This window comes from Ceratotherium simum, chromosome 21, assembly GCF_057802395.1.
Source record: "Ceratotherium simum simum isolate JZ-2026a chromosome 21, ASM5780239v1, whole genome shotgun sequence".
Taxonomy (NCBI): Eukaryota; Metazoa; Chordata; class Mammalia; order Perissodactyla; family Rhinocerotidae; genus Ceratotherium; species Ceratotherium simum.
Genome location: NC_141920.1, coordinates 27,652,833 through 27,668,452, shown reverse-complemented (window position 1 = coordinate 27,668,452; position 15,620 = coordinate 27,652,833). Strand labels below are relative to the sequence as shown.

The 15,620-nt window shown below is 36.5% G+C and overlaps 1 protein-coding gene across 6 annotated transcripts in view; it reads left to right on the top strand.

Moving 5' to 3' along the window:
* Positions 1-15,620, top strand: part of TPX2 (TPX2 microtubule nucleation factor) — a 51,105-nt gene that overhangs the window by 13,860 nt on the left and 21,625 nt on the right. For all 6 annotated transcript variants that reach the window (XM_087445439.1, XM_004442494.3, XM_014796815.2 and 3 more), the window contains 4 exons: positions 887-1,009; positions 6,460-6,586; positions 13,067-13,192; positions 14,128-14,256. In XM_087445439.1, the coding sequence (XP_087301565.1) occupies positions 887-1,009; positions 6,460-6,586; positions 13,067-13,192; positions 14,128-14,256 (505 nt within the window). The remainder of the gene's footprint in view (positions 1-886; positions 1,010-6,459; positions 6,587-13,066; positions 13,193-14,127; positions 14,257-15,620) is intronic.

Genomic DNA, 15,620 nt, shown 5'->3' with positions numbered 1-15,620 from the left:
CACACAATTTAAAACTTATGATTATTTATTTCTGGAATTTTCCATTTAATATTTTTGAACTACGGTTGACTGCAGGTAACTGAGACCGTGGAAAGTGAAACCATAGATAAGGGGGGACTATTGTATTAGTATAACAATACTATTCAAGTTTGGAAGAAAAAAATTAATCCCACTATTTTTTCAAAACCACCTTAGTTCTAATATATTACTTTCTAGTTTTCTTCCAAATAATCACATCTTTTTACACAGTTGCTATCAGTGTACATGCACAGTGTTATTCCTGGGGCTCACTGCATTCCTGAAGCTTCTATCAGTAGGCTGTTGGTAGAACAGACATTTCAGTGCTTTGCTCTGACTTTCGGGCACAGCAGAACCTAAGATATAATTCCTTGAGAGAGCCTAGTTCTACTCCATCCTCACACACCCCACACTCCCCTCTCACCACGCTAGCTGAGAAAGAACCTCACCTCAAATAGACTATAAGATGTCACTCATAAGTCTTGTAGATCTTGGTGGCTACAGTTTGATTTAAGAGGAACATGATGTATTTAGGTGGTGGATAAGGTCAGTTCATGCTTGTATTGTCCTAAATGTGTATCAGGCAAAGATAAGGAGCTATTCACAATGCAGAATCTGCACTTCTCCTCCTTTTCTCTAATACATTGTTCAGTGTTGCCAGTGTTTTAGTGATAGTTTTTACAGTCTCTATCTCTGTTGTATAATGTGTACTCAGTTCCTTTTGATCATTTTAACTTTGCTTGTACTTGCCAAATGAGTTGGAAGTGTACTTGGTAGGGGGCTTTAGGCTGCGTTTTAAGTGCATGGCCCTGATTTATTTTGCTTTCTTGCTGATTGTTTAGATGACAATGCTCTTACCTTTTCACAGAGGAGAAGGCCAATTTGGAGAATACATTTCCTGGGAAGAATGGGGCAAGAGGGCTTTTTCAGGGCAAAACTCCGCTGAGGAAGGCTAATCCTCAGCAAGCTATTGTCACACCTCTGAGACCAGGTAAGAAAGAATATCTTAGAAAAAAGCTTCTTGGCAGAATGATGGAGTTAGGAGCCTGCCTGAGGGATCTGAGGAATTACCTAAATGCTGTATCCCTTCGTTTATTATTGGTAAAATGGGCTAATTTATTTCATGGTGTAGGTGAAACTAGTGATGTACTACACTTTTTTTTTTTAATCTCTTGGAACTTAAGCTAACATAGAATTTTATTGCCAGAAACAGAACTGTTTTCTTTTTATGACAAGATTTAATGTAACCTAACCAGGGTCTGGCTGGGAAACAAAATAGCAGGAGAGAAGAATGTACTGCTTGCCATTGTACAAGAGTTCTTTGAGTCATGTACCTGATTTTAAAAGATAATGACATTTAAACTGGTGGTTACTAAATCTGCAGAATATTGTCTATTTGGTCAGAACAAAAGAAGCATTCTTTAAGAGGTCATAAATCCTTGAAAATGATTTTTTTCTTGAAATAGCTGTGTTTATATATAACTCACATATACAATTCACCTAAAGTGTACATTTCAGTGTTTTTTATAGTGTATTCATAGAGTTGTTGTGCAACCACCACTACAATCAATTTAGAGCATTTTAAAATTACTCTTATGGGTAAATCTGAAATTGGCCTCAATTACACCATTAACTAGAGGAGCTGTATCAGGAAATAGCTGTATTTTCAGGAAACTTCTCTAGTTTGCAGAGTCTGAGCTGCTAGGCTGACTTTCAAATAATTCATGAGTACAGATGATATCTATTGAATTTAGGCTCTGGACAAGGGCCCTGAACTTTTGCATCCGTCTTTCTTGCACAAGGGATTAGAACTGTGTGGCATGTTTCACTTGACGTGTTTGGAATGCCTGTGGCCTGAGTGCTGTATCCTCAGGTGAATTTCATTAGTTCATTAAGTGCGGCAGATTTTCTGTTGCGTTGATGGTCTTTGTGCTCTTCTTGAATTGAAAAGGGATGTAATGTTACCTAGTTTCTCTGGACCACTTTCAGTTTATGATTGTTTTGGTAACAGTAGGCCCCAGAGCAAGAGACCTCTGCTGGGCCCATTATGTGGCAAAGACCATGCACACTGCTTGCATGCATGCCCCTTAGGCACCTCAGAGTCTTGATGTTCTTTCTTATTATACATTCCCACCTGTCTATTAGTGTTGGTCCCTCTGCCTAGAATACCCTTAATCTAACTCAAAAGTTCCTGCTCATCACTCAAGGTCCAAAGTTCCTACTCATCATTCAAGGTCCAGCTCAAATATCCTTTTTTCTCTGATTCCCTTATTTGTGTTCTCAAACCACTTTTCATACCTCTATTTTAATTTCAATTTCCTATTGTGTTCCTAGTTCAAAGAAATAAAATTAATTTTTATATATTGATCTTTTATCCTGCAACCTTCTAAACTCACTTATTAGTTTTAGTAGCTTTTTGGAGTTTCCATCAGATTTCTACACAGATGATCATGTCATCTGCAAATATGCCTTTTATTTCTTTTTCTTGCATATTGTACTGGCTAGAACCTTTAGTAGGATGTTGGATAGGAGTGGAAAGAGTAGACCTGCTTGTTTCATTCCTGATCTTAGGGTGAAAGCATTCAGGCTTTTACCATTAAGTATGATGTTAACTGTAGTTTTTTTTGTAGATACCCTTTATCTGGCTGAGAAAGTTCTCTTCTATTCCTGTTTCGCTGATAATTTTTATCAGTAATGGATGCTGCATTTTGTCAAATGCCTTTTCTGCATATATTGAGATGATTATATGATTTTTTTTTTCCAGTCTGTTAATATGTTGAATTACACTGATTTTCCAATGTTAAGCCAACCTTGCATTTCTGGGATGAACTCCAATTGGTCATGATGGTATTTTTCTTTTTATATATTTTTAGGTTCAGTTTGCTACATTTTTGTTAAGAATGTTTGCATCTATTATTCATGAGTGATATCAGTGTGTAGTTTTCCTTTCTTGTGATGCCTTTGTTTGATTTTGGTAGAGTAATGCTGGCCTTACTCTATAAATATTCCCTTTTCTTAATTTTTCTGGAAGAATTTGTGTAGAATTGATATTATAGCTTTCATAAATGCTTGGTAGAATTCACCAGTGAAGACATTTGGGTCTGGAGGTTTCTTTGTGGGAAGGTTTTTGACTACAAATTCAATTTCTTTCTTTTTTTTTTCTTTGTGAGGAAGATCGGCCCTGAGCTAACATCCGTTGCCAATCTTCCTCATTGCTGAGGAAGATTAGCCCTGAGATAACATCTGTGTCCATCTTCCTTTATTTTGTATATGGGATGCCACCATAGCACGGCTTGACGAGCAGTGCGTAGGTCGGCGCCCAGGATCCGAACCTGCAAACCCTCAGGCCACCAAAGTGGGGCATTTTAACTTAACCACTACACCACTGAGCTGGCCCCAAATTCAATGTCTTTAGCAGATATAGATGATCTGTTTCTTCTTGACTGTGCTTTGGTAGTTTGCCTTTCAAGTAATTTGTCCATTTCATCTAAGTTGTTGAATTTATAAGCAAAATTTGTTTATAATGTTTCCTTATTATCCTTTTAATATTTATAGATTCTGTAGTGGTGTCACCTCTCTCATTTCTGATATTGGTAATCTGTGTCATCTCTATTTATTTTCCTAATCAGTCTGGCTAGAGATTTATCAGTGTTATTAATCTTCTCAAAGAACCAGCTTTTGATTTCATTGATTTTTTTTGTTGTTGTTTTTTTGTGTATGTGTGAGGAAGATTAGCCCTGAGCTAACGTCTGTCGCCAATACTCCTCTTTTTGCTGAGGAAGATTGGCCCTGAGCTAACATCCGTGCCCATCTTCCTGCACTTTATATGGGACGCCGCTACAGCATTGGCTTGACAAGTGGTGCCGTGGTGGGCGCCCAGGATCCGAATCCCCGGCTGCCGCAGTGGAGCACGCGCTCTTAACTGCTATGCCACCGGGCTGGCCCCTGATTTTTTTTTGTTTGTTTGTTTCCTATTTTCCTATTTCATTGGTTTCCGTTCTGATCTTTATTGTTTCCCTTCTTCTACTTACTTTAGGTTTAATATGCTTTTTTTTTCAGTTTCTTATGGTGACACCTGAAGTCATTGATTTGTGATCTTTCTTCTTTTTTAATGTGTTTACTGCTGTAAATTTCCCCCTAAGTACTGCTTTAGTGACATCCCACAAATTTGATATGCTGTTTTCATTTTCGTTCCATTCAAAATACTTTTAATTTCTCTTTTGAGATCTTCTTTGATCTCCATGACTTATTTATCTACTAGTTGCAAGTTACCTATGTGTTATTTAGAAATGTATTTAATTTCCAAATATTTGGGGAGGGGGTTCCAGAAATCTTTTCTGTTAGTGATTTCTTGAGGGATTTAATTCCATTGTGGTCAAAGACCGTGCTTCTGTGACTTGAATCCTTTTAAATGTATTGAGACTTGTTTTATGGCCCAGATACATAAATATTTAGGTTGCTTTGTCATCTTCATGAATTGACCACTTTACCATTTTGAAATGCTCTTCTTTATCTCTGATAAGATTCTTTGCTCTGAAATCTACTTTGTCTGTTATTAATATAGTCACTCTAGCTTTCTTTTGATTAGTGTTAACATGATGTGTCTTTTTGTTTTAAGTGCATTTTTTGTAGGCACTATATAGTTTGGTCTTGCTTTTTTGTTTAATATAATCATCTCTGCCTTTTAATTGGGATAAGTGCCTCTACTGTAGCCTTGACATAATATACTATCATTTTTTTGTTTCTACATCTTTTTCTCCCCTCCATAAAAAAAATTTCTTTAAAGAATGAGCCAAATGATTGTTCTCTGGAATAAATAATGCATGAAATGTGTTTTAATGGCCTGACTTTTCTTCCCCTTTATCTGGTTCGAGTTTTCTTCTTTTATCAAGGCTCAGTTCATAAGCTATACCGTCACATGCTATTTCCTCCATGAAGCCTTTACTTGTTTGTTCCTTTCTCATTATTCTCATAGCACTTTTTTCTGTTTCTGTATCATGATGGCCATGGTATCATCAGAATACTTTTTGATAAAATATCTCCTACCCCTTCCCACACCTATACCCAGTCTCCTTTCTCAAATGCTACATCTTTCAACTCTTACTGTTTTGAATTGAACAGGTGGTTATACCCATAATGCCTGATAAAATGACTATATCAGCAATATTTACACTATTATGATTATGTAAATATTGTTCGATGCCAGATCAGTTAGTGTGATGTAACTGTATTCCTTCTCATTTCTGCTTGGTTCTCCTCAGTTCCATTGTCACAACCCCTGGGCCACATAAAGATGATCATTTCATCAAGGTCAGGTGGATTCTCTTTTCTTTAAACTTCATCAATTACTTAAATTTTTCTCATACTTTAGCTTGCTTCATATTGGACAATGATCCTTGGAAGTTATAACTGCTTTTTTTTTTTCAGAGGGCATTATTTTTCTTAATATCGTCTTAATATCTTTGCTGCCTTGTTTGCTGGATCTTATGTCTTCTTTCTTGTATTCTTTCATTTGTACTTCATTTTGCAGGAGTACATCCTTAGGGAGCTTCCTAAGATTAGGTATGGCAGAAGAGAACTTGAAGTTCTCGCATGTCTGAAAATGTCTCTGTTCCACCTTCATATACAATTGAAAGTTTGACTTAATATAGAGTTGTAGATTAAAAAATTTTTTTCTTGGCTACTCTGAAGGCATTGTTCTTTCATATTCTATCATTCTGTGTTGCTGATGAGGAGTTCCGCTTATCCTATTTTCTTTACATCTTAGGTAATTTCTTTTTCTCTATGGAAGCTTTCAGAGTTTTATCTTTTTTTTTTTATTGATGTTTTAATAGTTTATAACATTGTGAAATTTGGGCTTGTACATTTTTGTTTGTCCATCACCGTATACATGTCTCCCTTCACCCTTTGTGCCCACCCCCTACTCCCATTGCCCCTGGTAACCACAATACAGTTTTCTCTGTCCATGTGTTGGTTTATATTCCACATATGAGTGAGATCACACAGTGTTTGTCTTTCTCTTTCTGGCTTATTTCACTTAACATAATACCCTCCAGGCCCATCCATGTTGTTGCAAATGGGACGATTATCTTTTTTTATGGCTGAGAGTAGTCAGAATTTTATCTTTTTAAAATGTCATGAGGGTGTGTTTGGGATGTTTTTTTCTGAGACGGTTCCTTAGGCTGACAAATAGGCAGGGCCCTGGATACTTCATTTCTGCTTCAACCAAAGTAGCTTTTATAAATCGGTCATCTACATAAGATTTCACTGGAACTAAAGGTTCCACTGCTTAGGAGGGCTATATATATAGACATACACACATACATAAAATTTTCAATCTAGAGTTCTGTATTAAGTCATATATATATATATAGATGTGTGTCTCATCTCCAACTTATTTCCTTGAGATTTGAGTGCTGACTAGTTTTTGCTGTCCTGCAGTTGACAACACTTACTACAAAGAGGCAGAAAAAGAAAATCTGGTGGAACAATCCATTCCATCAAATGCTTATTCTTCCCTGGAAGTTGAGAGAACTACATCAAAAAACATTCCAGCTCAGCCTCGGAGGTAAGACTGTTTTGGCCTCAAAAGTGGCAGTCATATAAATAATGTTCAAAGAATAGTTACTGAACAGAGCACCTACTAGGTGTCCCATACTGTATTAGACTCTTTATGTTACCTTATTTAATCTTCCTAACATTTATGAGTTGTAGGTAATATGCTTAATTTATAGACAATGGCTCAGAGGTACTAAGTTGCTTGCCCAAGGCAAGTTTATTGTAGAGCCAGGATTCAAACTGATCAGTTTGGTTCCAAAGCCCTTGCTGTTTGCACCATTAACATGGGTTGTAATTTTACATTTATTCATGTGGATTTGGACAGATTTTTTTTCCCCATGTTTATAGGTTGTAAGTAAACTTTATAAGGGCAAGTATCATGTATCATATATCACTGGTGCCTAACAGTGTCTGGCAGGAGCAGAAGCTGAATAAATACTTGATGAATGGCCGGCCCTGTGGCTTGGTGGTTAAGTGCGCGCGCTGCGATGCTGGTGGCCCGGGTTCGGATCCCGGGCGCGCATCGAGGCACCGCTTCTCCGTTCATCCTGGGGCCGAGTCCCACATACAGCAACTAGAAGGATGTGCAGCTATGACATACAACTATCCACTGGGGCTTTGGGGGGAAAAATAAAATAAATAAAAATCTTTAAAAAAAAAAAATACTTGATGAATGAACAAATGGATGCATGTGTGGGTTAAGCTGCACCCTTGGCTCTAGTGATCTCGGACATCTGTCTTTGAATGTTGCATTTTGTGTCAGTATTCTTTTTTTGATAATAAAAACACAGTGTTTGGGAGCTGTCAGTCTTAATATTAGTTGCCTTCAGAAGGCACTAATCAAAAACTTATCTGTTCAAATTAGGGTTTTTAAAATTTTTGCTGTCTAATAATTACCACTCACATAGTGTTTAAATTGCAGGACTGTTTATTACTTTATACTTTAATGTCACCTGGAATATCCTCAAGGAAGAGGAATGGCAGAGTATTTATAATATTATTGCTCAGAAGTGATGAAATTATCCTTGCAAAGCCTCATGCTGGCATAAGGGTATCACCTTTTGAGGATGGAATTATGCAAGCTTATCCTAATCTTTTCTGGTAAAAAAGCTAATTTTAATCAAAGAATTCTATGAAATTTCAACCAGCTAGGTATATATCACAGGAGTCTTAAGAGATTGCTGTTGGTTGATTCTATGATTTCTGTTCCATGCTTAGACTGTGAAGTGAGGCCTACGAAAAAGGGGCCCAGTGTCCTATAGATTCCTTCAGAATACAAGAAAGTGTTAGTGTCTTGGCTTCTCCATTTTGTATATGTATATAATTACTAAAATTGTCCCTCATCTTGACTGAATTTTGGAAATAATGGTATGACAGGAAGCTAGCTGCTCTCAGAGTCAGAAGACCTGAATGGTTTTTTGTTTTATTTTGTTTTAAAGGCAGGTACTTCTACCACTCAAAAACTTCAGTATACTGAGAATAACCATATCTTTTCTATCTCTCAGGCTTATTATAAGAAAGGGACAAATAAGATAATATGTGACAGTACTTTGCAAATGATACTGCATTATGAGAATGCATAATAAGAGGTAAAACATTAGCGCCATTTATCTCAGCTCTCATATTTATCTTAGTCCAAAGATACCTAATCTAGAAAGGAACAGCAGATGGAATAGGAAGTGTGGATAATTGTATAAATTCCCTACCGTTTTATTTTCACATGGTTTCCATGGATAGGCTAAAAGATGGCCAAAACTTCTTTGACACAGAATAGTTAAGTGTCAACAAGGCCTTAGTCTGTAATAATAATTTTTCCATGGAAATATTGCTTTAGCACAAATATATGTTTTAATTTTTCGAATCTCATCTGCTAGTCATTTCTCCCTCAAGACATCCAGCAAGTCTTCTCTTGACTTTATAACATCATTGTATGTTGACTTTAAGTAATGGTTCAAAATGGTCATTTCTTCATGTGCTTTGCCTTCTTTCTTTCTAATTTTTATGATTTCTAGTCCATTTTTTAAAATTAATAAGTTTATTGGGGTCTAATTTGCATATAGTAAAATGTACAGATCTTGAGTGTATAGTCTGATTCCTTTTGACAAATATATACCACTATGCAACCACAACACCATGATCAAAATACATAGGACATTTCTATCACTTCAGAAAGTTCTCTCGTCCCTACTCTTTTGCAGTCAATCCTTACTGATCTTTCTACCTTCTCACTCTCCCACCCAGAGGTAACCACTGTTCTGGTTTCTGTCACCATAGATTAATTTTGCCTTTTCTAGATATTTTTATAAATGGAATTATATAATATGTACTCTTTTACATTTGACTTCTTTCACTTAGTATGTACTTTTGAGATTCATCCATGTCTCATTGCATGTATTAGTATTTTGTTTCTTTTTGTTGCTGATAATAAATTCTATTGAATAGATATACCATATATATTTAATCCATTCACTGGTTGGTGGACATTTGAGTTGTTTTCAGTTTGGAGCTATTATGAATAAAGCTGCTATGAGTAGTTGCCTATTGGTCTTTGTGAGGACATGTGTTTCTCTTGGGTAAATGCCTAGGAATGGAATCACTGGGCCATACTGTTAAGTTTATGTTTATAAGAAACAGCCAGAATGTTTTCCAAAGTGACTGTAACATTATACATTCCGGCTAGCAATATATGAGAGTTTCAGCTGCTCCACATCCTAGCCAACACTTGGTATTACCAGTCTTTTTAATGATATTTCATTGGGTTTTTAATTTGCATTTTTCTGATTACTAAGGATATTGATGACATTTTCATGTGATTATTGGCCATTCATGTATCTGCTGCTTTTTTAGTCTGGCTTCCTGGAGTCTCCCCTGTGCCTGTGAAGTTAGTGTTCAGCCAAGACTTTGAGTAGAGTTTATACTCAGGTTTAAGTGTTCATCCTCTCTGTGGTTCTCTTGCTTGTGGAGTTTTGCCTTTAAATTTCCAGCTGTTTTGCCAGCCCCAATGTTTGGCTTCTGACACCTCAAGCTAGTAGACTTTAGCTTTGTGCCATTCCTACTATACACACACTGGGGAATACACTTAATAAAAGCAGCAGCGGACTCACTAGCCTTCCCTAGTGCAGTAATCTTTTAAGGATGGACAACTCACCATGTTCTGCTTGCTTTTTCATTTTACCCCCGGATGCTGGGGGCTAATTTGATGAATTGGAAAACTGCATGGATTTCAGTTACCCCCTAACATACATTGTTTAGCAGCCAAGCAGGAATTTGTGCAGAGTTTTTGCTCCGATTTTGGGTGACATCTTTTCTGTAGCTCTTTCACTTCCAGGATTTTCCTCCTAAATTTCCAGCTGCTGTACTGGCCTTGATTCTATTTTCTGTTATCTTTAGCAAGTGAGACTGGAATTTTCTGCTGCTGGAGCTGCCATGTTTGGGGAACACCTTCAGGCAAAAAAGCTACTAACTCATAATTCTTACCCTTTGCAGTTGCTATTTATCATGGATACACGTTCCTCTGTTTTCTGCCTGCTTTTGGTCACTTTCTCCAGTGCCTTCAGATAGTCATATTGTTGTATTTTGTCTACATTTTGTAATAAAATGCAGGTAGATTTGCCTGAAGAATTCATTCTTCATTACTCCATGTATTTTTTTATGAGTACTTTCTTTTAGAGATTAATATGAAAATATTTGCAGATTAAAGATATGAAGTTTGAGATTTGCTTCAAAATCTAGGGGAGTGGATGGAGGGAAAATTAATACATGATTGGCTGTGAGTTCATAATTTTTGAAGCTGAATGATGAGTACCTGGAAGCTCATTATATTATTCTCTTCATTTTTTAATATGTTTGAAATTCTCCATAATAAAGATTTAAAAATTAGGTACTCTATACAATAGCATAAAAAATTGAAAATATAATAATGTCTTACAGTGTTTAGGACTTTTATACAGGAAGTGTTGAGAGAAATTAAAATCTAAATAAATGGCAGGACATACCATATTCATGGATTAGGAGACTCAGTATTGTAAAGATGTCAGTTCTCTCTAACTGATCTGATTCAGTGCGATACCCATAAAAACCCCAATGGTTTTCATTTGGGACATTGATAAATTAATGCTAAAATTTATACAGAAATACAAAAGTCCAAGAATAGCCAAGATACTTTTCAAATGTCTAGTAGATAACAAGACATATTATAAAGCACAGTAATTAAAGCTTTGTGGTATTACTCAAGGATCAGTGAGACTAGTGGAATCACATAGTAACTCACTCTCGCCTATATGGACACGGTATATGACAAAAGTGGTACTACAGACCTATGGGGACAGGATTTTTTTTTTTTTTTTTTTTTTTTTAAAGATTTTATTTATTTATTTTTCCCCCAAAGCCCCAGTACGTAGTTGTCTGTCATAGCTGCACATCCTTCTAGTTGCTGTATGTGGGACGCGGCCTCAGCATGGCTGGAGGAGCGGTGCCTCGGTGCGCACCCGGGATCCGAACCCGGGCCGCCGGCAGCGGAGCGCACGCACCTAACCGCTAAGCCACGGGGCCGGCCCCCAGGATGTTTTTTTTACCCCCTTCAATAAATAATGCTTGGACAATGGATATCCAAATAGAACAACATGAAAATTGGCCCCTACCTCACTCCATATAAAACAGTCAGTTCTAGGGGGATTGTAGATCTAAATGTGAAAGCTAAAACTCATATTAGGAAATATAGGAGAATATATCTTCATGACCTTGGAATAGGGAAAGATTTCTTAAATAAGATACACACAGTTAAAGCACTGACCATAATGGGGATGGGGTTTGATGTATTTGAGCACATTTATCTAATCTAATGATCCTATAAAGAGAGTAATAAGCCTTACCCCATAGTGGGAGAAGATATTTGTAACACATAAGACCTTCAAAGGGCTCATATTCATGGTACATAAAGCATTCTTACTAATAAATTAGAGAAAGATTGACAACTCACTAGAAAACAAGCAAGAGACTTGAACTAGCACTTTATGAAAGAGGATAACCAAATGGCCAGTAAACATGAAAAGTTGCTCAGTCTTACTGGTAATCAGGGAAAAGCAAATTAAAACCACAATGAAGTTCTACTACACACCAACTAATATGGCTAAAATTAAATCATCTGACAACACCAAGTGTTCAGGAGGATGTAGAACAAAGCAGACTTTAATAAACTTGCCAGTGTAAGCATAAATTGGTACAAGCACTTTGGAAAACACTTCAGTTGACATAACCAATGTCCTATGACCTAGCAATCTTACGACTTAGCATACCCAACAGCCATGTGTGCACATGTGCACCCAGAGACATATAGGAGAATCAACAGTAGACTGGGTAAATAGCGGTACATTCCTACAATAAATGTCATATAGCATTGAAAATCAATGAATTAAAGCTACGTGAATCAGTGTGGTTGAATCTCATAAGCCTAATGTGGAGTGAAATAAACCAGACAGAAAAAAATACTTATAGTAGTCTGATTATGTCATATAAAGTTTTTTGTTTGTTTTTTACTTTCTTTCTAAACTAATGTACCATGTTTATGGAATGCATGTTTATATGGTAAAATGATAAAGAAAAAATAATGGGGCCGGCCCCGTGGCGTAGCGGTTAAGTGTGTGCTCTCCGCTACTGGCGGCCCGGGTTCGGATCCTGGCCGCGCACCAACGCACCGCTTCTCCGGCCATGCTGAAGCCGCGTCCCACGTACAGCAACTAGAAGGATGTGCAACTGTGGCATACAGCTATCTGCTGGGGCTTTGGGGAAAAAAAAAGGAGGAGGATTGACAATAGATGATAGCTCAGAGTCGGTCTTCCTCAGCAAAAAAAAAGAGGAGGATTAGCACGGATGTTAGCTCAGGGCTGATCTTCCTCACCAGAAAAAAAAAAAAGAAAAAGTAATGATTACTGTAAAACAAGTCAAGATAGCAGCTGCTTCCAGTGTTTTGTTTCTTAGCTTAGGTGATTTCATGAGTCTTCACTTTGTAATCATTTAACTTTGTTTTGTGTACTTTTTGGTATGTGTTATATTTTGACATGAAAAGGGGTGTGTGGCTAAAAGAAAAAGGAGAAAATAAATATCTTAGTCAATTTCCAGGAGATCTGGTCTCTAATTTCAAATCTGACAGCAATTAGGTATGTAACAGGGTCACTTCATCTTTTTTGACTTTTACCTATAAAAGGAGGGAGTTGTATGAGGTGTTTGCCAGTGCCTTTTCAAAAAAAAAAAATAGCTTTATTGAGGTCTAATTTATAAATACCAAAACACATTTAAGTACCAACACTTTATGATGAAATTTCAAAAACTATCAGTAAGACAAGAAGAGATTAGATTTTTAGGGTGGAAATGATGCCGCTGAACTTTGTATAGCCCTTTGCAATTTGACATACTTTCACATTTCTGAGGGACATTTGGGTATCTGTAGTAGATGTATTCATTTCAGATAAATTTTGTCAATTCCTCTACACAGAAGATCTGTTAGACTCTCTGCTCAGAAGGATTTGGAACAGAAAGAAAAACACCATGTAAAAATGAAAGCCAAGAGATGTGCTACTCCTGTGATCATTGAGATTCCACCATCCAAAAAAATGAAAGTGTAAGTAGCCACAGCTTCTGCCACAACTGACAGAAGCTGTTGTTTGCTCCTATAGTTAATAGCAAGCAGAATACACGGTGCTTGTTCTTATTCTTATCAGTTAGGACTGTATTTTACTGTAAATAATAGCCTATTCAGCTAGAGTGTTTTAAAGAATAGTGATTTATTTGCTTCACAGAAGTTTGGTTGCTGTTCGCTTTGGTTCAGTGACTAAAAAATGCCAGGGCAGCATCTCTGTGAGTCTTAGCTTTTTTTTCATACTTGTTGCTCAAGATGGCTGCTCTATGTTTCTTAGCTTCTTCCTTGTGCTTGTTGCCTCATTATCACATTATAGCTGCTATATCTCAGCTATCACATCTATGTTCAAGAGAAGAAGAAGGAGGCTATGGCAAAGGAAGAAGGGCAGCACTCATATCACGAAAGTGAGATATTTTCCAGATACCCCTGTTATATCTCGCTTGCCCAACTGTGTCACTTGGATACTGCTTAGTTGCAGTAGAGGCTGTTGAAGCAAGTACAATACTTTAGCCTTTGTACGTTGCCACCCCAAACAAAATTGGAGTTGTATTAATAAGAAAGAAAGTGGAATAGATATTGGGAAGGTAATTAGCTGTCTGCCAGTTATACATTTGTGCCAGTTATGCAATGCCGGTTGTGCATTTGATGATGAGCAGTTGGAATCCCTCCCCACCCTCCTGAACCTCAGCAGACAATTCTTAACATTGGCTTCTATTGGTGTTCTCAAAGTTTACCCATCGTAGTTGTTGGTATATATGATCTGATGATACTATTAGAAGACTCTTGCAGTTGAAGCATGCTTGTTGTCCTAAAGAATGAGAAAATGTAAGCTATGTGTGCTGGATTTGGGGAGGAGGGTAGAACCTGGGTATGCTTTAGGGAATTGAGGGGATATTTTTTGTCCTTTTGAACTCAAGTTCTAGCAATAAAAAGAAGCCAGAGGGAGAGGAAGAAGGCAATGCTCATCAAGATACTTCTGAAAAGAATGAGTCTTCCCCAGAGAAAGTCAAGAGCAGACATACTGTATCTTGTATACCACCTGTAAGGTATGCTTCTTTCCTGAATTTAGACTTTAGAGTCAATAGAGTAAAATGACAAATGGGTATGTCTGCAGTCTGTTTGGTGCACGTGGAGCTTGGGAAACTCCTAAAGCTGTAACCATGGTGAAGTGAATTGTTTTATGTCTTGGTGGGTGCTCAGGTCTTAAACATTGAGAAAAATATACTATTAAAGCAAATTAAAAAAAATATAAAAGGAAAAAAAGTAAAGATTCTTACTACCAAATTGAACAATTTTTATTTTGCCAAGCTCCCTTGTGGTCTTTACTCAAGTAAAAAAATATTTTCACAATCAGTGTATAAACAACCTTTGAGTTCTGCTTTATTCACTTGCCATATGTTTTTTCTTGTACTGCTACGAAATCTTCACATTTATCCTTTTTTGATAGATTGTTAATATTCTATCAAATTATATTTAACCATTTCTTGTGGAAAATGCAGTTTCCAGTTTTTCACTATTATAAGTAATCAGTGAACATCTTTATAGGCAGAGCCTTTTCTTTGAGTCTCCTCCTTTCTTTTAGTCTCCTCAAGATAAGGAACGAGAAATCCCTTGATCAAAGAGTGCGACTAGTTTTATGGCTATTGATATTCATTGCCAATTTTACTTCTGAAATGAATTTACAGTGCCATCGGCTTTGAATGAATATTTTATTTTCTTGTCTCATCTGCTTTGAATTATTTTTGGCTTTTAAAATTATTTCAAATTTAATTGATATAATGTTGATGGTGTTAAATTATTTTAATTTTTATCTGTTTGCTAACAAGGTTATATTGCTGTTATTATAAACATGTCTTCCATATTTCTTCTTGGGTGAATTGTCTGTTTCCTTTTCTATTTATTTATAAGTGGTCTTAGCGATGTTGTCGTTACTAAGAATGGCTACTTTAAATTGAACATTTGCTGTCGAGTACTTCAGAAACATTGTCTGATGTAAGAGTCACAAATATTCTGTGAGGATGAGTATTTATATTCCTCATCTTACAGTGTAGAAAACTGAGGCTCAGGTTAAATAGTTTTCTCAAGATTGCATAGGCAGAAAATGAAATAACAGGGCTGAGATTTGAACTCATAGTTGGCTTTACTCCTAAGTCTGTCCTCTCTATCACAGTATATATTTTGTGTATATTAACCTTTTGCCATATTTGTTGCTAATGTTTTCCCCATTCTACTGGTATTTTAATTTTAGTTTTTCTTCTGGCATAAGAGCTAATCATTTTATAGTCAAATTTATGGATCTTTTGTAATATATTGTATAGTCTGTTTTAACTATTTTTTCTGAAATTTTTTCAATATTTTGGTACAAACTGTGCATCTTGATTTTTTTTTTTCATAGTGTTATCATATTCAG